Raw genomic sequence first — 25,125 nt, 5'->3', positions numbered from 1 at the left:
GACCGTAATACTAAATTCTTTCATAACTACACCATATACAATAGAGCAAAGAACAGAATCACGAGTGTCAAAAATCAACAAGGAATCTCAACTGAAAAACTAGGAGAAATCGCAGACACCTTTGTTAATCATTTCAAAAACTTATTAAATAATCATAAAGGTTCAAATTACACAACGCAAACGAGTCTTCTGAAAGTCATTCCTAAAGTTGTGGATCATCAGGATAACATTAATCTGATCAAACCTATTACCTTAGAAGAAGTTAAGAGTGTGGTTTTCAACATGAATCCAGATAAATCTCCGGGTCCTGATGGATTCCAGGCATTCTTTTTCCAAAAGTGCTGGGATATCATAGGGTTGACCTTTGGAAAGCAATTGAAGCATCCAGAAATAGAGGCTCTCTCCTTGCTGAAATTAATTACTCCTTCATTGCATTGATACCTAGGAAGTCTGATCCTGATTCTCCAGGAGATTATAGACCAATTGCTTTATGCAACACAGTCTATAAAATCTTCTCCAAGATTATAGTGAACAGACTCAAAAAGATCCTCCCTAAGATTATTTCGGAGGAACAAATTGGTTTCATGCTGGGTAGATCCATTCTAGATGGCATCATCACCATTCAGGAAACTATTCACTTTGCAAGGCTCAATAAGGAAGCTTGTATGCTCATGAAACTAGATATTCAGAAAGCATATGATATGGTAGACTGGAGGTTCCTATGTAAAACGTTAGAAGCTTTTGGGTTCTCACACCAGTGGATTAATCTAATCTTCAAATTTATTTCAACCCCTAAAATTTCGGTGCTCATCAACGAAACTCCAAAAGGTTTTTTTGATATATCTAGAGGAATTAGACAAGGGGACCCTCTATCCCCCTCACTGTTCATTATTATGGCAGAAGCATTTGGAAGAGCGGTTCAGGATGCATACAACAAACAGCGGATCTCAGGTATCACAGTCTCCAAAAATTTACCTAATATAACTCACCAACAGTTTGCTGATGACACTATTCTGACCGGGAAAAGTACGATTGCAGAAGCTCGATCTCTTAAAAGCATTATTAACCTATATATGGAAGCCTTGGGACAAAAGGTCAACGATCACAAATCCGAAATTTTCTTTATAAACACCAAGATAGAAATTGAGGAACAAATTTGTAGGATCGTGGGTTTTAAGAAAGGAACCTTCCCCTGCAATTATCTTGGTATAGCCTTAGAGAAAGGAACTAAGTCGAGTAAGGTTTGGGATGATACTCTAGGGAAATTAGATTCCAAGTTAGGTTCGTGGAAGGACAGATGGCTAACTAAGGCAGGCAAATGTACTAAGATTAGTGCAGTACTATCAGCCATTCCTACCTACCTGCTTTCTTGCCTCCCTCTTTCTAAGTAGAATCTAAAGAAATTTGAAACTAAGATGAGAAATTTTCTATGGAACGATAGGGATGGAGATAATAAGTGGGCTCTCATCAAGTGGAAGCATATCTGTAAACCTAAAGAATTAGGGGGATTAGGGGTCAAAAACCTTCAATGGAAAAATGAAGCTTTAGGAGCGAAACTTATTTGGCGTCTCTACAATGAATATAATTGTAAATGGGCTAAGATACTCAATAATAAATCTCTCATCGCAGAGGATCAGCTTTCAATTTTCAGAGTTATTTCTCCTCCCAAAGGATCAGAATGTTGGAACTTCATGATAAAATGTCGTAGTCTAATTTGTAAATTTCTAACTTGGGATGTAGGCTCGGGTGATGAAGCCCTATTCTGGGAGGATTCCTGGGATGGTAAACCACCTCTCTCTCTCCATCTTAATAACCCGACCCTCTAAAACAAATTAACAACCCTTTGGGGCAATAAAGTTAAAGACTACAAGATTCTGTCAGATTTAGAAGGTTCACCAAAATGGTCTTGGAAATTGCTCAAAGGACTAGGTTTTGAAAAAGAAATAACTGAAAGCTTTGATAAGCTGTTGGAAGGTAGAAAAATTAAACAAACACACTGTCAGTAATGGTTATAGGGCTATTGTCAAAGCTCAGCAAACAGAGTTTGTGGATATCCCATCACAACTATGTTGGGATTCCTCTTGTCTCCCAAAAGCTGGCTTCTTTCTTTGGCTAGCTATTCAAAAGAGGATCCTAAATATGGATAGACTATACATTCTTGGTTTTCAAGGTCCCTCCAGGTGTACCCTTTGCCATTGCAATATTGAAAATGCTGATCATCTTTTGTTTAACTGTTCCTACTCTCAAAGTTGTTGGGAATGGCTCAGGTGGATGTTGGGCTGGTCTACACCTTTTCCAAATTCATTGGCTAATCTACTCTTTGGCTGGCCCACGGAAATAGTAAAGGGTGTCTATAGTAAGCTGTGGAACATCTCCCCTTCTATCATTATTTGGGAAATTTGGAAGGAAAGGAATCGACGTATTTTCCAGAGCTTGGAACTCGAACCGGCAGAGCTCATGGTCAAAATTGAAGCTAGTATTGTAGAATTGGTCAACTCACACTTAAGTAAATCAAGGTTAGAGGAAGGTTTTTTTTTAAATTGGGATGGCCTTATGAAGAAGCGTTGGTCTAACCTGATTAACCCCCCTCTTATCTATATGAAGAAAAGTATAGAGGCTAGGAAAATCTGCAAATGGGAGCCGCCGCCAATTGGATGGGTCAAACTGAATTTCGATGGAGCTGCGCGCGGCAACCCGGGTATAGCTGGTATTGGTTGTATTATAAACAATGAGGCAGGATCTTGGATAGCTAAAAAAGCGATGTCTATCCAACCCACCTCTAATAATATAGCAGAACTGGAGGCTCTTCATCAAGGGATTCAGTTATGCCTTAAGCTTAATTTATCCAAAGTTATCATTGAAGGCGACTCTCAAATCATCTTAAACGCTATTAGAAAAAGATCCACCCCCAACTGGGTCCTTAATTCTCATTTAGAAGAAATTCTCTCCCTATTGGATAAGTTGGAAGAGTATAGGATCTGTCACATATACAGGGAAGGTAATTCACTGGCGGATCAGCTAGCAAATTTAGGAGCAGATGGAGTCAACTCTCTCCTCGTTAATAAGAATACTCTAATTCACAATAATATTTGACTAACTTGAGTGTATCTTTTTAGTCTATATAGTTTAATTATTTCTTCCAGTAGGATAAAGTCTTCTTCTTCTTTAGTGACATCACTAAAGAAGAAGTTCAGTCATCTTCGTCTTATAATTATAATTTCTCGGTAGATCTTTCTGAGGTATCCCGAGTGTGTGAAGTATATAGTCTGTATGATTTAGGTACCCTTCTCATCATTATTGCATAAACCACAGTTTGTAGGCAGATTGAAATCTCGTTTAATGATTTCCCCCTTAGGTGATATTCTGCGCCTTAAGGACTTAGCATAGGCTAGCTTTGGAAATTTCATATAGGTATTTTTTGAGATTGTATTTCTCATGATTGCGTCTAGAAGTTTCCCCTCGTTATCTATAGGAGAGCTCGTCTGAGATATCCATCCCCAATTTCCCGGTTTAAACATGGAATCCAACATTTACCTGTTCCACGCCTCTGAAAGTCGAACTATGGCTTTTTGTGGGTCGGTGAAACCAGAAAGGTGGAACCGTATTTTATATCCGGTGGATGACATGACGTGTTTTGCTATCTACAGAGCTCTGGTAGAGGGAGTGTTTGATTACCAATATACCTGGAGGACCAATGGTGACATCATCGGGTCCTTTATCGGATGTTTGGTAAGAGCTAAAGTAGCGGCAAATGACATTGTCAGGCTCTGTCGTGATCTATTTGTCCCGTCATGGAGAAAGGGTCTGGAAAAAGCCGTGTTTAGCATCGATGAAAAATGGAGGATTCCCCTCCCTGAAAGGTATATGAGCCTTCCTTTAGGGCATCCGGACTTAATCACCGCTCCTCGCCGTCAGTCCCTGACCATCCGGGAAAACCTAGCCTTCTATAGAGAATGGCCCAAAATGGAGGCCAGTCTGCATTTTCTCCTTCGCTGGCGAGGGATTATTATAGAAGAAAACAAAGAATGGCTCCTCAACTATCTCTACCGCTTCAATGCCTACATCAAGTCGGGGGTGTCTTTCGACAATCTGGATGATCTGGTATTCAATACTCCAAATACAGAGAAATCAAGCAGGATGAAACACGGCTACGTATTTCCTCCCAATTTTCAAGCGGAGCATCCAAACGACATGGCGGATGTGATTATGTTTTTTGGAAGGAAGGAAAGGGCCCGGCTAGTTAGATACTAGCTTTTCTGGTTAGATATAGCCCTATAGAGATCTTTAGTGTGTATTATGGTAGCGATTTACTTATTACGCTTAATATAGCTAAGATGCTTGTCCTTCGGGTTTAAGCATAAATGTATGGTCTGTAAATCGGTGTGATATATATAAATGTTGGGTCTGTAAATTGGTGATAAGCACTGTGCTGTAAATTGGTGTGATAATACATAATGAAATATATTATATAAGGATATTTGGATTAGGTTTTGTGTATTTCTTGATCTTGGATGCTTTTAGGATCCTATCTAAATTGAGATGGATTTAATTCCTTACTTCGGATTAGGCTTGTGATACATGTTAGTACTTGGCAATGCAAGGCCCAATTTGCTCTGTTTTAATTTTGTTAGTAGCTTTCTCAGCTGTATATGCGATATCTCTAAGGTCCGAATAAATCTTATGAAATTTGCAGACATTAAACACTCCGAGTTTTAATAAATGCTTAGTATCCGCTTTAGATAAAGTTGTAGTTTGTGGTAATTCTCATGAGGATATCATTAATCAAATGGTAATTTCAATTTAGAAATTCTATAGATCTGGTACTTGGTAATCAACTAGCTTTCACGAAGCTGCTTATCGACTTCCATCCTCAGGAAATTTTTCGAGTTTATGCATATTGGGTGAAGTATCATTGTTTGGGACTCTATGTAATTCAGAATAAAGTAGTAGATCTTCAATGAGGATTAGACTCTGTTTCCCAAATTAAGACTAATTATTTAAAGTCGGTCGGATTTGCTCGACTGATCCGTTTGATAGACCCCCATTTTCATCCTTTTGGTCACTGGTTCTATCTCCATTAATGATTGGTAGGCATGTAGCCTCTTGATATGGGTTCTTTAAATCTATAGATCTTTTAGTAAGCCTCCTCTATCAGTTATATTTGGGCGATCTCATAGAAGAGGCTCATCTTCGCTATATTTGGTTAAGTTATGATTTTTAATTGTGGGTTAAGTAATGATTTTTAGAAGTGCAATCATGGCTCGGGACGCCATTTTTTAATCTTTAATTTATGATGTGGTATTTTGTCTTATATTGTTGGTTATTATGAATACAATCAGATTACAGCATAGTGGTCATATAGCAGAATTGCTCGCTATTCCCTCTCTAGTAGATTAGCTCGCTGTCCATTTTTGGTCTCTTTTCTTTCCTTCTTTAACTTCTTTATTAGTTAGGATAGTGTTTTATGTTAGCTCTTTATCTTGATGGGTATCTATGTATCTTGCTCTCTTTCTCATAAGCTACTAACCCTTTGTTTGAGTGTCTAGCATAAAAAATGGTTGGATGCAGGAAGAAAGAATTGAGAGATTATAATCTATCCCTTGTTCGCTATCCTAGCATCACTCGACAGAGACTATGGATTTTCTTAAGTTGTAATTATCAGGGGTATCCCCCAGATTATATGTAAAAATTAGGTAAATAATTTCACTGGGGTATGCCCCTTTTAAATTTGTAATAATAAAGGACATTTTGTCCCGGGTAAGACTGGAGGTTTTCTTCTTCGTTCTTTCCTACCAGTGCCCGCTTGAACGGAGATATGTTCTGTAATTTCTTTTAAATTAATAATATAGATCAAGGCCTTGGCCGTTTACCGATCAAAAAAATAAAAATAAAAAAAATAATGGTCTTAAATGCTAATACCCTTAAACACTATAATAATCTTCACACTTGTTTCTAATGTTTAAAATGAGTTCTTTCATGTTCACTAGTATACGATTAAGTTTTTGAATTTTTAAATTCAAACAATTAACAGCTCAAACAGAAGTCCAATTGTGATATCCACATCAAAATAAGATTTTTATAATTAAAATATAAATGAATAAATAATAAAAAAGGAATAATATAATATAAACAATGATATAATTATATTATAATATCATATAATATATTACATTATAATAATAATATTAAAGTATGAAAAAGAATCAAATGATAATTAAATATTATCATATAAACAATAAAATATAATTTGAGATATGATTAAATTTATAATCAAAATATATAAATTGCAGCATATAATAACATTAATATTAATATTATTATTATTATTAATAAATAATAACATAATAATACAAACATTATGATATCAATATTAATAAATAATAATATAATCAAATTAATCAAATGAAAAGACACGCCTTTTCTCATGACAAAGTGTAACACTGAAAAATAGACATTCAGAAACTTAGATATTGAACAAGTCTGCAAAAATCAGAGAATTGGATTGGGGACATTGCACCAATAGTTGGTTGCCGATTCAGTTCCAAGTACAACAATTTGTTCCAACCAAATAAGATTAATGATAAAGTGTGAAAGCTTGATTGAAGGTTGTTGTAGAGTAGATCAAATGAAGAAATGAGCTTGTGTGCAGAATATGAGCATGATTGATTTGTTCAGACATTTTTATCTGCAGACTTGATGCTATGAAGTTGCTGTCACAGGAAATAAGAAATTTGTAAAAGTTTCAATGATTGTCTTATTGGAAGACTTTATTGAAGTTTGATATGAAGGAGTGTTGAATTGCTGTGAATGTTAGAAGGTTGCAGAGACTTGGAAAGTGGCAAATAAAAGGCAGTGAGTTTAATGTTCCATATTGAAACAAAGAAACCCTCTGAATCCAGATTATTCTCTTAAAATATGATGTGCAACGGTTGGTGCTCCTAGAGCTGGTGCTCTGAAATAGTACCCAGCAAGGATTTGGTCAGTGAGACCTTGTACATGTGATTAGTGTGAGGTATACTTAAACCAGTGAGGTTTTGGCCAGTGAAACTTAATAAAGATATCTTTCATAGTGTTTTTTGACCCTTATAAGGCTTTTTCACTCAAATAACAATGTCCTATGCCTTTCAAATTTGACAATTGTGTTCTATGTATCTTAGTGCTGCTATTTGTTGGTAACTGGTTTGATATGGCATGTTTCATTTGTTTGAAGGCACATTGCTAGTTCATAGACATTATAGTTGTATAAAGGGATAGCGCTCAAGTGCTCATCATTATCAAAACTTGTTTTAGTGACCACTGATCCCAATTGCCCCCACACCCCCCCCCCCCCCACACTTTCACAATGGCCCGGTATTCCAACACATGTTTCTGGGGTATCTTTGGACCTTTTTTCAAGGGACAGCTGTTAAAAAGTAGGATAAAATTTTAAAAGTATAGAGGAATATTCGTATTGTTAAAAATAGAACCAGAAATAAATGCTGAGCAAAGAATTACCCTGGGAAAAACCCTCTTCACAGAGGGAAACAACCCAGCCCACAAAACCTGCAAATTTTATTATCAAATAAATATTACAGAGCTTCAATAGCAGAGTTTTTCAAAGTCCGGAAAGAAATGACAGAGACTAATACAATGATCTCGATCACACACTAATACAATCAATATGAACAATAAGATTAACTAAATCACTTATGCTATCGATATGTAATCCTCAGGAAAGACAATCTAATGGACTATAATCAATCATCTACAACATATCGAACTGAACACAAATAATCCTGTCGACCAAAGCTCAGGTCAAAATCATTGAACCAGAGCTATACCGAATACAATAATAGAGATATATCTCCAAAATGATATTCAATTGCAGACGGAATGATTTTTCTTTGAACCAGAACGTCAACAGTTTCTTCAACACGCAATACATGCATGTCAAATTAACTGACACCAGTCTTAAATTTTCAAACATTCAAGACACGAATGTTGGCACATCCCTTTGCCTACAGATAGCCATTTGGCTTCCAAGCATAACACCTCTGATCTGGCAATTGACAAATTCATTTGTCACAGTTACTCAGCAGTAACCAGAAATACCACGCTAGCATTCACACCTGGAAGAACTAATGTTGAGGGACATGCCAGTTATAGCAGCACTGGCGGTTAACATGCTTACACATCTCTTGATGATATTGAGCTGCAAACTGTTATATAACCAGAACTCTAAGCCAATGACAAGTTTACACATCTCTTGATGATATTGAGCTGTAAACTGTTATATAACCAGAACTCTAAGCCAATGACAAACGTTAGAGTTAATATTCAAACATATAGATATATTAATTTTAAGAACACAGATAGCAATAGTCTCATTTAAGTTCAAACCAGTAAAACTTAGTGTTTCATTTAAAGCTATTAAATTTTAACACTCCCTCTTAACAAATATGAAATCAGATAAGCAGTCATGGACTCACTCAACATGACAACACAAAAACACTTTACTCATAATCGAAAATCATGGAATCACTCAACATGACAACATAAGAACGCTTTACTCATAATCGAAAATCATAAATCACTCAAAATTATAGATAGAATAGTTTATTCACAACTAAATATCATGGAATCACTCAACATGGTAGACTTGTAAGAATCAGAGCTAAGCCTTTAATTACGGACTCTCTCAACGTGAATTGTCACGGAATCTCTCAACATGACATCCAACTCCCATTACAGAATCTCTCAACGTGAAGTCATCATGGACTCTCTCAACATGATGTTCACATCCCTTGAGTGAAGAGTTATCATAGCTAATCTTGCAATCTTATTAATTCACACAAGAATAAAAATAGACAAAACAAAAATAAGACTTAGTTTCATTGAAGCCTCAAAGTTAACCATACCTAGCTTGTCTCTAAAATAAGAAAACTTCACCTTTGGTAAAAGCTTGGTTAGAATATCAGCAGTTTGTTCATCAATACCAGAGTAACAAGACTCGCCGCGAGTCGGGTGAGTCATCCAAGTCGACCAGTCGAGTTACCTCAGCCAAGTCAAAATGACCCGTGACCCTAACTCGCTAGGTCAACTCAGCTGACTCGGCTGACTCATCTGACTCGTCTGATTTTTTATTTTTTGTTTTCAAAAGTTTCTTAATACATCTAAAATTTATCTTTATACTTACATAATCAATGTATGTTATGTATGTGATCAAATTACCTTATATTTAAGCTTTATTGAATAATGGATGCATGGAATTAATTTAAGTCCTAAAAAATCTCTAAATTTCGAGGGTTTTGTCACTTTGCCGAGTCGCTGCCGAGTCACAAGCGAGTCCGAGCTAGGTCACGGGTCGATTTACCCTTGCCGAGTCCGAGCCGGGTCCGAGTCTCATTACTTTGATCAGTACTGATGTATTTCAGCTCCACAGCCTTTCGTAGCACCATGTCCCTTAAGTAATGATATTTAATTTCTATATGCTTGGACTTGTTATGGAAGACAGGATTGATAGTAATCTTTAAGCAGGTTTGATTATCACAAAAAACTATTGTAGAGTCCAAAGACTCCAAATAATCCACCAAGAAGCTTGCAATGCCATACAGACTCTAGGGTTGTTTTACAAGTTGTCACATATTCACCTTCAGCTGTGCTTTGAGAAGCACATCATTACTTCCTGTTGCACCAAGAAATCATAGCAGATCGAAGGCTGAAACAAAAACCTAAGATACTCTTTCTGTCAACAATGCATCCAACCCAATCAAAATCAGAGAACCCAATCAAGTTGAAGATCATTAGAGTAAGAAAACTTCAATCCATACTTTAGAGTGCCTCGGACATATCTCAGAAAATGTTTGGCAGCGATGAGATGATATTTGCTTACCTCACACATAAACTAACTCAATGTGTTTAATGCATAACATATGTGACGCCTTTTGTTGACAAGATACATGAGAGAACCAATCAGCTGCCTATAAAGAGTACAATCAATTAGATCTGAACCAGCAGCAACTTCTTGAAGTTTCTTCAAGTTTGCCTCCATAGGTGTCACATTTGGTTTACAATCAAGCATACCAAATCTCTTAAGGATGTCTACAACATACTTACCTTGGCTAAGGAGAATCTCATTAGGCTTTTGCCAATATTCCAAACCAAGTAAATAATGCATTAAACCAAGATCTTTCATCTCAAATTCAGAAGTCAAGACTTTCTTACATTTAGCAATCAAATCATCTTCACTAGTACTAAAGAGCTCATCAACATACACAACAAGAAAAGGCATTAGATCATTATAACTTTTGAAATAAAGATTTGGATCAACCTCATTTTTCACAAAGCCCAAGCTCAAGAGATAACCATCAATACGTTCATACCAGGTCCGAAGAGCTTGTTTGGAGCCATACAATGCCTTTTTCAGCTTGCATATATGAGATTCTTTGTCATGAATTATGAACTCTTCAGGCTGTTCTACATAAACTTCTCCATCAATGATACCATTAAGGAAGGTTATCTTAACATCCATTTGATGTAGCTTCCATCTTTTAGCAGTTGCAATTGCAGTGATAGTTGTAATAGAGGTGCATAAGAGCGAATGTCTGATCATAATCTATTCCTTCCTTTTGAGAGAAACATGTTGCTACAAATCTAGCTTTAAATCCCTCCACACTACCATCAGCAGCATGTTTAATTTTGAACAATCATTTAGAAAAGATTACAGATTTACCTTTAGGACAAGTAACAATCTTCCAAACATCATTTTTCATGATAGGTTCATATTCCTCCAACATGGCATCTTTCCAAACCTGTTGTTCTATAGCTGAGTCAAAACAAGAGGGTTCAAAGTCAATAATAATGCACATTAGTGCAACATATCCATCAAATTTCTGAGGTCTTTTACTTTCCCAAAAAGTTCACCGAGGAGCTAAATAATTTTCAGTATCTTGCATTGTATGTCCACAAAGGCCTTTTCTTATCATTCATTTGGACACTTGGACCTATATCTGAACCAATCTGATTTTTAGGAGGAGGGCAATCTGAAGGAGAATCCTTCCTCTCAGAGTGGTTGGGAGAAGATGGTGGTGTTACAAGATTCAAGAAGAGTTGGCAGATTAACGGATTTCTGGATGATTGATTTATTAACAGAGGAACAAATGTGTTCCTTATAAAGAATTACAAGGACATTGTTTCTAAAAGAAACAACGTAGACTGAAGACGGAATTAGAAACAAAACTAGAGACAAGATAGGAAACATTCCTATCTGGATTGAAGAAAAAAGAGACGGGATAGGAAACATTCCTATCTAGACTGAAAGACGGACTACAGACAAGTAGTTGACTATTATAGAAAGTATAAGATATTATCTTAATACCCTCCCTTAATGGTCAACGTACGGATGTCTGAACATTCTGTGATAACTGAGACCCTCCCTAGATCTACAGAATGTTGAAACCAAGAAGCTTTGCCAGAAGAGTGCTATGACTCAAAATAAGTTGCAATTACAAAACTTCGTTTTTGTGGAAAAAAGGTAAAACCCAGAATCTCACGCAACCTTGCGTATTACAGACAACTTGAAATGATTTTTGAGGAGAAAATCAACAAACCAATGAAAAACAGAAACAAATTCTAAAGGCGAAAAATGCAGCTTCGCCTTGATCAAGAAGCTCGACAACTTGTGTTGTTGGCTGGGAAGCATTTTGTCTTGCTTGGGCAGCCAAACGTTTCCGGCACTCAAATTTCATATGGCCGAACTTGTGACAGTAATTACACTGTACATTTTGCTTCGTAGAGCCATCCAAGGATTGAGCAGAAGGTTGATGTTGGGAAGGCTGAGAAGACTGATGGTTGCCAATGTTCTGTTGAAAGGATTTTGCAGCAAAGGCTTGCTCAGTGGAGGTGGAACTGGAGCTGCTACCGAACTGTTGTTTCCACCGATCTTGCTGAAGTAGCAGGGTATAGAGATCAGTGAACTTTAGATCAACACCAGTAGATGTGATGTTGAGAGTCTCGATAAAATGCTCATAGGATTTTGGTAAACTCCGAAGAGTGATTACCACAATATCCTCTTCCTCCATCTTGCCACCGATGGCAAGTAACTGATCACGGATTTCCTGAATCCGATTCAGGTGTGCCTGGAGCAAGGTGCGCTCATCCATGACAATAGAAAACAGAGTGTTTTTCAGAAAGAAGGCTCTGCTCTTGTCGGAAGTCTCATGAAGACCTTTTAGATGTGTCCAGATTTCGGCAGCTGTCTTGCCAGATGGAATCTAAGAAAGCTGGTCATTAGCTATGGATAGTTTGAGAAGCATTACTGCCTCTCGATTGTTCAAATCCCATGTATCTTGATCAAGACCCGGAGAAGACGGACGCTGCGTAACACCCAGAACAAGTTGAGCGGTGTTGCGATATTCGAAGAGTGCGATGATGCGCTGCTTCCAGGTTCCATAATTGCGACCATTGAATTTGGAATTATGTTCGAGCAGAATATTTGTTAGAGATGCCATGGCACGTTTTTCAATGAAAACTGCGAAAATCTGTGAAGGCACGTTCTTCGAGGCAAAAATACAAAAGACCCAGAAGAGAGCTTGGAAAACTCAGAAGGAATCTGCTATTGTTTTCTAGATCCGCTGGCTCGAAAATCGAGGCACCCAGAAAAAACGGACGACAACCCAGTTGAGCTCTCGAAAAACCCACCAAGAATCTGCAAACAAAATATTTTTTTGAGCCCAAAAATTAGGGTTTCGAAAAAAAGGGCCCTGGCTGAAAAAAGCTTGAAAAAACTTCAAATTTCTTGATAAAAATGGTCGTTTTTGTTACAGAGTTCTATTAGAGGCAGAGGCCGCACTGAAGATTGGAGTTTTAACTCCACAAATGGTTGAGATTGTAGGTTGTTGGTCGTAAAAAAAATTTGCACAAAAAACGCAAAAAAAAGACCTCCAAAAATCACGAGTTTACAGATGGATATGGTGGGATTTGCAGATGCAGGCAAACAAAAAAGGAAATACGCAACTTCCCATCTTGATTTGTAGAGAAAAAAGGATATCAGGCGCGGGCGGAAATACTAGTTACAAGCTGAAAACCAGATGCGAGCGAAAATGAAGACCAGGCGCAGGCACGAACAAAATGCCAAGTGTGGGCAGGAATGAAGACAAGTCACGATAATAACAAGATCGTGATTAGAACCCTAGACACAAGCATGAGCAGATAAAAACAACTTTCGTTTTGCATGGATGCGATTTTCAGATTCATAAACCCTAGCTGAAACTTAGATGGGCATAGATAAATTTCTCAAAAAAGTAGAAATCTTGGACATGCTATAGAGGAATCCCTAGAAATAATTTCAAAAAATTTAGCAGGTAATTTCAAAAGAAATTATAAATTTTTCGAAAAATTCCTTATCATGGCTCTGATACCATGTTACAAGATTCAAGAAGAGTTGGCAGATTAACGGATTTCCGAATGATTGATTTATTAATAGAGGAACAAATGTGTTCCTTATAAAGAATTACAAGGACGTTCTTTCTAAAAGAAACAACGTAGACTGAAGACGGAATTAGAAACAAAACTAGAGATAGGATAGGAAACATTCCTATCTGGACTGAAGAAAAAAGAGACGGGATAGGAAACATTCCTATCTAGACTGAAAGACGGACTACAGACAAGTAGTTGACTATTATAGAAAGTATAAGATATTATCTTAGTAGGTGCAACAAGGGGAAGATCTTGAGAATTTGTTGGAACTTCCACTTCAATAGCTAGAGAAGGTTCAATAGATCGTCTACATTCAATATTTTCTTCAAAGGATACATCTCTACTTAACTCAATCATCTTTTGACCCAGAATGTAAATTCTGTTTTAGATAATTCACTATGACCAACAAAAATTCATTTCTTTCCCTAAGGTTCTAGTTTAAATCTTTTATCTTTGGGAACATGAATATAAACTGAACAACCAAAGACTTTAAGATGACTTGCACTAGGTTTGGAACCAGAAAAGGCTTCTTCCGGAGTCATGTTATTTTGAACTTTGTGAGACTTCTGTTTTGAACTTATACTGTTGTTTTGCAAGCCTCGGCCCCAAAGAAAAATCTGCAGACCTTGATCATGAATCATGGCTTTAGCAACCTCAACTATGGCCATGTTTTTCCTTTCAGCAACCCCATTCTATTGAGGATTGTAGGGACGCAAAACTCCCTCTTAATTTCTGCTTCAACACAAAAGGATTGTAATGCACATGAACTATAGTCACCTCCATTATCAAATTTGAGTATCTTGATTTTCTTCTCTTAAACGTTTTCAACTAAGGCTTTAAACTCCTTAAACTTAGATAAAACTTCATCTATTCCTTGAATTTATGAAAGTAGATCCATGACTTCCTAGAGAAGTCATCAATAAATGTGACATAATACAAAAAACCACTTAGAGAGGCGGAAGACATAGGCCCACAAAAATCAGAATGAATCAGCTCTAAAATATGTTTGGTCCTACTTTCACTTGAATGAAAAGGACTCTTAGTATTTTTTTCCCAAAGCACAACCTTTGCAAATACCATCATGGGCAGCACTAAGTTTAGGAAGTCCTACAACCAGCTTATCCATTGAAGAAAGAGATTTGAAGTTGAGGTGACCAAACCTTTTATGCCATAACAAATTATTATAAGAAGCATCATGACTTAGAACTTGAACTTGATTTATTAAAAGTTTGTAAAGACTTTCATGACGAACTCCAATCACTTGAGTTGAGCTATAGTTAGAATTTTTCTTCCAAGCAACCACTTTTCCATCAGTAAAAGCCACATTAAAACCTTTATCCTCTGAAGGAGAAATTAAATTGCTTTTGATTCCTGGGACAAACAAAACATTGCTAAGGTGCAAGGGGATGCCAGAATTTAATTTGAATGAAGTCTTACCAGCCCCTTTTACTAAGTAGGATGCACCATCACCAATGATAACTTGCAAGTGAGAATCCTTTTCTATCAAATTTGACAGGTGTTGCTTATAGCCTGAAATATCATGAGAAGTGCCTCTATCTATCAACCAGGCATTGCAATCAACTAGAACATTACTAGACAAGGCTGAAATGAATAGGAATCGTTCTGAATAGTTGCTAGAGTTCCTGGATGGAGATAAATCCTTCACATCCGTCACAGCTACTTGATGATTTAGTTTCACTGTGCAATTTCTAGCAAAATGACCATACTTTTCACATCTAAAGCATTTCTTGGATATACCTCTTTTCCTTTTAAAATCTGAAGAAGAGGAGGAAGGGTTATTATCATCAACCTTCTTAACGTTCCTTTTCCTCCCTCTTTTGCTTGAAGTATGAGCAGCAAGAATTTGATCCTCCACATTATGAGTTTTACGTGAATTTCCTCTAGCCTCCAACCTACATTCCTCTTGAATACAATCTAATCTTAATCTAGCAAAGTTTGGCAGCTCATTTCTACCACTAATGCCTTGGATGAATGATTCCCAAGAGTGTGGGAGACCATTCATGGCAACTATGACAAGTTCTTTGTCATTAATAGAATCTCAAATGGTATTTAACTGATCTTTTAACTCTAAGATTTTCAGAAAGAAGGAAACAATGGAGTCTCCTCTGTTCATTTTCATGTGGAGAAGTTGTCTTCAAAGGGCCAAGGCTCTGTTTGTGTTATTGATCTGATACATGTTGTGAAGATAGTCATACATCTCCTTATCAGAATTTAATGTGGAGATTGTTGGAACTAGATGATCTTTCATAGAATCAAATATGATTCTATTTGCCAAGATTTTATTCTTCTTCCAAGTTGCTTTTTCTGCATCATCAACTGGCTCTGTAATGTCAGAATCTACATGATTTAGGAGATCATTTTCTTCAAAAACCAATAAGATTGTAGACTTCCAACATATAAAATTTGAGTCTCCTTGCAACCTGTCTTCACCTTTAAGACCAAGCACCATAATGAAGTTGATGAACTAACAAGAATGAGCAAGAGAAAGGTTCTCATTCAAGCTTGAAGGCACGAACCTAGCTCTGACACCATGTTACAAATAGAACCGGAAATAAACTCTGAACAAAGAATTACCCTGGGAAAAAACCCTCTTCACAGAGGGAAACAACCCAGCCCACAAAACCTGCAAATTTTATTATCAAATAAATATTGCAGAGCTCCAATAGCAGATTTTTTCAAAGTCTAGTAAGAAATGACAGACAAATACAATGATCTCGGTCACACACTAATACAATCGCTATGAACAATAAGATCGATTGAATCAATAACGCAATCGATATGTAATCCTCAGGAAAGACAATCTAGCAGACTATAATCAATCTTCTACAAACCCAACACAAATATTGTTGTCAACCAATGCTTAGGTTGAAATCATTGAACCAGACCTATGCCGAATATAATAATAGAGATATATCTCCAACAATATCTGATTGCAGATGGAATGATTTTTCTTTTGATCGGAACATCAACAGTTTCTTCAGCACACGATACATTCATGTCAAATTAACTAACGCCAATCTTTTATTTTCAAACATTCAAGACACGAATGTTGGCCACATCCCTTTGGTTAGCAATAACCGTTTGGCTTCCAAGAATACAACCACTAACTTGGCGATTGACAAATTCATATTGTGACAGTTACTCAACGGCGACCATAAATGCCACGCTAGTATTTGCACCTGGAAGAACTAATGTTGAGGAACATGCCAGCATAGCAGCACTCGCAGTTACCATCCTTACACCTGTCTTGATGATATTGAGCAGAAAACTGTTATAGAACCAGAGTTTTAAACCAATAGAAAACGTTAGAGTTAATATTCAAACATACAGAAATAATAACTTCATGAATGGAGATAGTAATAGTCTCGTTTAAGTTTAAACCGGTAAAACTTAGTGTTTCATATGAAGCTATTAAATTTAACACGTCATAAAAGTGATAAAGCCTTCAGCAGAGACATTGTTAAAGCTTGAATACAAAGCATTAGACACGAACTGAGATTTCACATTTGAATCGACAAACAAATTATCAAAATTCAAATACTTTCATTGTATATGACTCATATACATTGACCATACATATTATGCAATAAATTAGGGTAAGTATCTATGAAGCATAGTGAAAATCAAAATCTACAATGATTAGATGGTAGATGCTGATATGCAAGATGGATGTCCAGATTAAAAACAGGACAGATGTGGTAGCTGGAGAGTTGAGTGAAGGAGTATGAGTTATCCATCCTTGGGTTCGGAGGCAAGAAAGAAAGCCATAGAATTGGTTGGGGGTGCCGCTTTGTTTCTGGATCAGGCAGGTACTTAACTGGTAGGGGATCAGGCAACAGAGTTGCCATAGAATTGATAGGGCCACTGTCCATCGAGCGGGGCCACCCTTAAAGAATATTGATAATGGACTTGAATCAAAAGGCAACATTTCTGATGGTTTTTATGCGAACAATGCATATATTCAAAATCAGTGAGTCGAAGGTATAAGATAAAGTATGAATTGTTAGAATTAGTTAAACTTTGAACAAGATCCATAGACAGAATCATGAACAATTAATAGGAGACTAATATCACAAGGTTACATTCAGGGTTTCAGCAATTTTATAAGAACAGTAGAATAAGAAGATGGATTTACAATAGAGAATAGGCCTAAAACTAGAACAAGAAGTCAAACTTACCATTGCAGCATGTCAGTTTGGGTACAACGGAGGGGAGCAAATGACACTGCATGCTTTATGTGTGGATAACTTGGAGGACATGTTTTCTTTGGGTAGACTACCAACGATCAGGATATTGCACACAAGATATTGCATGGACCATGTCGCTTTATTTTTGTGATGACTAGTCATCTACAGATGGGTTTGTAGTGTACAAGTCCAAATTTCTAGATAATTTTAAGAATTTTATGGTTAATATAGAAGCCATTCTAAACCTGTTGGTATGCTCCCTAATCAGTTGACAGCAGTATGAGCATTGCAACTTACCTATTTAAAAACATATTCAAAGACAAAAATATCTGTGCAGAAAAACAGACCTTAAACAATATTCAGACAGATCATTTTAAGTACAATAAAAGAGCTGGAAAAATTAATCAAAGTAGTAAAATAGGAAAAACAAACATACATCATCTTTGGCAGTATCTTCATCATCTCCATCACCAAAATCTGCATTGCTGGTATATTTTTCTGTCAACCATTCTTTGGCTGATGTAACTAGAGTATAAATCATTGCCATACCAAGATTCTCCAAAGCCTGTGGAATGAAATTAAAGAGGATGAACCTATCAATATGGATGTTTACAACAGTTTGAGCAACAACGTCTGTGACTGGATAAGCCCAACCAAACAAATGTATAAAATAAATTAAACTTTGAATAGTATTACAAATAAAATCATAGCCCCATTAAAATGATGCATATTCATGACACATGGGAAAAATTGTTTACAATCAATTTCGAACCTTGACTCTTTGTTTACAAAATTTGCATAAAACAGTGATGCTTTTAGAACTATATTTTATTATATTAATATGAATATATTAGCTTTTTTAATGATTCAAAAAAAAATTAATCAACCAACATTGGGAATATGAAAGGTGGGATTAAGATCTCTCTCGGCACCTTGAATTAGATCACAGCTGCTGTGATGAGAACAAAGTCATCAAAAACTGATGTAAAATAACAAGACCATTACAATCTTAAGAGACAAATTAGAATCAGATGGTTAATACTTAAAATCGTCATTTGGAAGAAGTGGATTGATTCAAGTATACAGGGTTCGGGTGGCCTGTTTCAGGGCATAAAGTGCTTTCATCAGACTGCAAACATGATGCTATTGACATGTTTTACAACAGAACCTTCTGGTTGCTACATGTAAACCTCTCCTGCATGTAACCATTTCGAAATGAAACTGCGGTATCCCCATAATGAAATCTCAACACACAATGGCATGAAGAATCCTCAACTCCAACTCCTCCAACTCAAACTTGCTTTTTTTTCTATTATACTAAACTTGCAACCTGTTTATCTTTTCTTTTCTACTGTACTAAGCTTGCAACCTGTTTATCTTGTCTTTTCTACTGAACTAAGCTTGCAATCTGCTTATCTTAAACTCCTCCAATTACAGAAATTTCCATGCTTGTGTTTATTGTTTCTTCTTATCTTTTCACTTAACAAATTGAAAGACTACAATTTTTCTGGGCAAGTGCATTTGGTGTTTTAATATTCAACCATTTATGGCCAAAGCAAAGAGAATTGCACTTCAGCTTCTATACATTGGAAGAGAAATATTAAGAGAAGTTGATGTGAACATCCAATCTAAGATAAGTTATGCAATTAAATGCATCCAAAGAAAATAAAATTTTCCACTTAAGTTTTACACACTTGATCTCATTAACTATATGATGTGAATCAAATGCTTGCGAAATTACTTGATGAAGATCATACAGAACAACTTCTCTTAGCAGCATTATGCAATGCCAATTAATTGATTAAACATCAATCACAATACTGTTGATGAGTTTTACTTTTATTGAACTGGGATGATCTAATTAGTCCCAAGCCCTTGACTGAAAATGCTATACGCATCCCATCTAGCTTCAAATTTTATAGGTACCATAAATTGTAAAGCATATTTATGGTAACAATGGCCATGCATGATTTGCCCCTTGAAACTATAGATTCAGCTATCCTTATATTCAACCAAGATACAACAGCAGGAGGAAGACACCAGAAGCGTGAGGTAAAAGGTGGTGCTCTGTTGAAAGAATCCTAGCATGCTAGTGTAGCACAGAGCATTTTGAATGAGAGCAGACTGCAGACACAATTTGAGGTTTAAGGCAGACTACTAGTCTGCGCTGAAAGAGCGAAAATTGAGCCAGCAGGGTTTTACTAGCATAGCATAAAGTTCCATGTTTTTATTTTAAAAAAAAAACATACAGTAGGAAGATTAAAAATAGATTGGTGCCCCAGTTGGTTTCTTCCCCTCATCTCAGGGAGTCAGACAAGGTGACCCCCTTTCTCCTTTCCTCTTTATCATCATGGCTGAAGCATTGAGTCGTTTTATTACTTCTTGTCATAATTCAGGGCTTTGGGCACGAATCCATATTGTGGATACATCCATTTTGGTCACTCATTCTTTGTTTGCTGATGATACCTTGCCATTCCGTAACGCTTCTGTTCAAGAGGCTAAGCAAATTAAAAAGGTTTTGGATTTATACACCTCTGTTTCAGGGCAGAAAATTAGTGCTCAGAAATCGAAGATTTATGTTTTCAATACAGCCCCTAGGGTCTGTGATAGGATAGTGAGCATCTTAGGTTTCCCTTTAGATGTTTTACCCTCTTCTTATTTAGGGTTTCCATTTTTTATGGGGGCTAATAAGCCTAGTTATTGGCAGTCAGTTATTGATCGTATTAAGACCAGAGTGGTGGCTTGGAAAACCAGGTGGCTTTCTCTTTCTGGGAGAATTCTTCTTATTAAATCAGTCCTTTCAGCTATTCCTAATTATTACATCTCAGTGTTACAAGCTCCTAAGTCTGTCTTACATCAAATTGACAAATTAATTCGGGAATCTCTGTGGACGGCTAACATGACAGGAGAAAAAAAGATTCCTCTTATTTCTCTCTCTGAAATGTCCCTTTCTCTAGCTTCTGGTGGTGTAGGCCTTCATAATTTGACAAACCTTAATTTGGCTTTTGGTGTTAAACTGATTTGGAGAATGTACTCTCAGCCAAATATCAAATGGTGTAGGTTGATGCAAGAAAAATATTTAGATAATCTCGATCCATCTAGAATGATTTCTGTCCTTGATCCTACTGCTATTTTGGCCATCTGGAACTTCATGGTTAATTGTAGGCACATTGTTACTTCCTTTGTGTCCTAGAAGGTTCATAATGGTGACCTAGTTAATTTTTGGTAAGATTCTTGGAATGGGATACCTCCCTTATCTACTCTGAATGTCGTTCATGACATTTGGGAAATTGCTGTCCTACACTGGGGAGATATGCTTGTCGACTATGTCTATGAGGTTCAGATCCATTCGGGTATTGTTTGTTGGAAGGATTTTCATGATCTCCCTATTAATCCCCAATGTGCAGTTTATGCGAATCAGTTTCTCTCTTCCAAGATTGTTGTGCTTTCTAAAGGCTTTGATCGACTCTTTTGGGCCCCATCTCCCAATGGGTGCTTTTCAGTTAAGACCAGGTATAAGGTAGCTCAATCATGGCATGATAACTTATCTAAGCAACATGCTTACATTTTTTGTTGGCATAGCTCTGTCTCACCCAAAGCTGGTTGCTTTGCTTGGTTTGTTTTGAGAAAAAGAGTTCTTACTAGTGTCAGATTGGTTAGACTTAATATCACGGATGCATTTCACTATGTGCTTTGTAATCAGGAATTGGAGTCGGTTGATGATTTATTTTTAAATTGTCCCTTTGCACAAAATTGTTGGACCTTTGTCATGCAAAAGTTGAATCTTTATATGCCTCTTCCTCAGACTGTTTGAGATTTATTCCAATCATGGCCCACTTTATTTTCTAAATCAATGTTTTCTTGATTATGGCTTTGTATTCCTTCTTTGGTTCTGTGGAGTATTTGGTGGGAAAGGAATAAACAGATTTTTTGTAATTGTTCCCCTTCTCTACTCTCTGCCCTGGGAAAATTAGAGAAGTTTGTTGTTGAGATTGCTAATGCCTATACCCGAAAGTTTAGGGATAATAGTGTCTTTTCATCTTGGGATAATCTGGTTTGTAAAAATTGGAAGGGCCTAATTTTCCTTCACTCCCTTACCCTCTATGCCCTATAAGGATAGATTGCAATCTAGATCTGACATCATATGGACTCCCCCTCAGGATGGTTTTATTAAACTTAATTTTAATGGTTCATTGAAAGGCAACCCAGGTAAATCACGTGTTGATTTTGTTCTTCGTGATTGTCATGGATCAGTTCTCTCTTTTGTGGCTCAACCTATCCCTCTTAAGACTAATAATTTAGCGGAAGCATGCTCTTTTCTTTTTGGTCTTACTGCTGCAAAAAACCTTAATATTAAATCCCTTCATGTGGAAGGTGATTCTTCTGTGATTATCCATTACGTTCTCCTGCAGATCTGGTCCCTTTTGGATTCTTTCTCTGATTGTTGTTTATCACATGTTTATAAAGAAGGTAATTGCCTAACGGATTTGCTTGCTAATATGGGTACTGAGGATCAATTTATTAATTTCCCTTCCTGTCTAGTCTCCCCAAATTCTAATCCTGCAATCTTTAGATTAATTATTGCCTAGGCTCGTGCCTATTCCACTATGCCCCCTTTTTGAGATGTGCCTCAATCATCGCATATCTTTTTATGTATTAGTTTTCATTTTTTGTTTATCATTGTAATAATCGGTTGTGATGGAGTGTTGCATGCCTTCTTCTTGATAGGCGTTCCCATACTTGGTCCTTGATCGTTAAAGTTTCATGTCCTTATGCCATTTGGTGTTTCTCGAGTGTTTGATGGCCAGTCACTAGTTTGAGATGGTTATTTCCTTCGTGTGGCTTCAGGTGTATTTATTTTTCTTACATCTCCCCTCTAGCTTGCTAATAATTGTCTTTGCAGGAGGATACAGAATCTTCATTTTTTCTATTAACATCTCTTATCGAGATGGTGGGAACCACTCTGATATCTAATTATGTTCCATCTTGCTGCAAATTTTGGGACTAACTTTTTTCTGCAGGCTTTTCATACATTTTTCACAACTTGTCATAGCATTTAATCCGTCAGCAATTGCTCATGATTTTGGACACTTTTTGCCTTTTTTCCTTTTTGTCTTCCCTGATGATGACAGGATATTGGATGGGCTGTGGCTCTTTTGCTCATCTCTTGGGGCCCTCGAGCTCGCTGCTGTTATGGATATGCTGCTGCAGTAAGTTTCTTTGACGATTTAAGGCTATGAGACATCTACTGCTTGCCTCCCTTTTTTGGCTCGGGTTGGTGTGGTTTTCAGTGACACGATTATTTCCTCCTTTCCTGGAATGATGGATTTGGTTACTTCTCTTGGGTTGTTGCACCTTGTGCTCGGCTGTTACTAGTATTAATTTCTTTGTAATGTTTCTATGCTATGTAATACAAGCCTATGAGGCTATGATGGATGGTTTTTTATTGATCAATGACTTCTATTTGTAACTAGTTTTATGGGGTTTGGTGCTATCATGTATATTAAGCATCTCTTTTGTATGGGTGGACTTTTGGGCATAATATTGTAAATGGACCAGCCTGTTGGCCATAATTGGGGCTGAGTTTTTGGGTGTCTTTAGGTCTGCTTAGGTTTTTTGTTTCATTTGGGTGATGATGTGGAGATTTGCTTACAGATTCTTTCCTCCATGAGCCCTTTTTGAACCTGGAAAAAAAACGCAAAAATATTATGATATTAATATAAATATAAAGTTTTGCCAAAAATATATATATATAGATTGGTGCACTTGTCTATTTAAAGGGAATTCTAGTCTTTTATGATGCATTTAGAGTCTCTTTTCTAAAACTTAACTCCAGTGCATTTCTTTTCAAATTTTATGAAAACAATTGCAAGTTTGAGAGTTCAACATTGTGCATTCACTATTTATGTTTTCAGCGGTATGTGCTTGTAGATGAGAATATTCAAAGATCATCGTGTAGCTTAAAGTTTTCATGTTTTACACTAACCACTTTAGGATTAAAATTCCTAAGTACAGAATCTGCTTACAATGGTTGAAAATCAACATGGTATCAAAGTGTGTAATTTAAAATCTTCCACATCTATATGTGGAGCAGTCTGCTACTTGTGAGATAAATTTGTTGGAGGATTCAGTGGATATGATCCACTTGTTTTAGTAATTGAAGCAATCTGTAACTGTGCGAGATTGTATGCTGTGATACCCTAAACTTGTGAGTTGATCTACAAATTCAATAGGCTAATTGTTTGAGTTATTTTTGGCTGCTCTATTTATTTCGGTGTGTTTCAGGAGTTATAGCTATGACCAGTTTACATCTCGCAGTGTAACCATTTAGAGTGCACTTCCATCTTCACACCTTGCAAATGCAGACATTGATGTCATTAAAGGCAACTAATCTTTGGATTTCTGTGGAAATGATGGTTATTGCTCCTACTAAGCTAGTTCAGTTGTCCAAACATAACGAGTCAGCCGAGGCAAGAAAATCATCCTAAGTTGCCAATTCGGGTTCGGGTTCAGGGACGGATTTAGGGTTCAGGTTCGTGAGTTTGAACAAACAAAATTTCCCATTTGGGTTCATGGGTGGGTTCGTGAGTATCTCTGTATACACACACACACATATATGCAAAAGAAATAGAGAAATGTGCACAGTTGTAAAGCTAACTTACTAAGTCATTTCATAGTATGAATATATCAATGTTACTTGATCATTGATCAATGCCAAATGTCAAGATAAACATTAAATACTCGCTCATCAATCTATGTTCTTGATTGTAAAGAAAATAATTTAAAATTGGTCATTTTATGTTTTTAAAGTCACTTTTTTGGCCCCACAGGCCACAAGTCTGCATGGATTCCCTCAGGTCCGCAATGGGTCCAGGCAAGGTCCCTATTGGGGACTGTGGGTCTACCCAGGTCCGCTTTGGACCCGGGTGGACCCACAAACCCCAACAAGGACCCTGCCTAGACCCATTGCGAACCCGAGCACGGATCCAAACCCAGACGAATCTAGACCCGGACCTGAGCTCCAGGGTCTGAACCCGGCTTCTTAGAAATCATCCATGATTCAGTAAAGGACCATTTAATCCCTCACATTGCTAAGAAGAAGACAACAAAGGAAATGGTGTGTTGATCCACATTGTGATAGAATAATGATTTGAGGTATTTTTGGCTCATCTATTTGTTTTGGAATGTTCCATGAGCTACAGCTGTAACTAGTTTCAATCTCAGAAAATGACCGTGTAGAGGGCACTTTCAACTTTACAATTTGGAAGTGCAAATTGCAAATGCTATCAGAGGAGGCTGATCTTTGGAGTTTGGTAGAAATGAATTTTGCAGCTTTTGCCAACTGTTGAAGTGTGTTTTATGACCACACCAAAAACAGAATATGTAATGTCCCCATTTTTGGCGAGCTTCTACAGATGATTCAGTCCATTCATTATAGCGACCCTCGTGAGCTAACAGGGTG

At 36.9% G+C, this 25,125-nt stretch overlaps 1 protein-coding gene across 9 annotated transcripts in view; it reads right to left on the bottom strand.

Moving 5' to 3' along the window:
- Nucleotides 1-25,125, bottom strand: part of LOC149551019 (Ubiquitin-conjugating enzyme family protein) — a 226,836-nt gene that overhangs the window by 100,992 nt on the left and 100,719 nt on the right. For all 9 annotated transcript variants that reach the window (XM_089786585.1, XM_089786591.1, XM_089786586.1 and 6 more), the window contains one exon: nt 18,100-18,228. In XM_089786585.1, the coding sequence (XP_089642711.1) occupies nt 18,100-18,228 (129 nt within the window). The remainder of the gene's footprint in view (nt 1-18,099; nt 18,229-25,125) is intronic.

Source organism: Cupressus sempervirens, chromosome 6 (assembly GCF_028749045.1).
Source record: "Cupressus sempervirens isolate cs-2001-9-10 chromosome 6, ASM2874904v1, whole genome shotgun sequence".
In the NCBI taxonomy this organism is placed as follows: Eukaryota; Viridiplantae; Streptophyta; class Pinopsida; order Cupressales; family Cupressaceae; genus Cupressus; species Cupressus sempervirens.
This window is presented reverse-complemented; position numbering and strand designations above follow the sequence as displayed.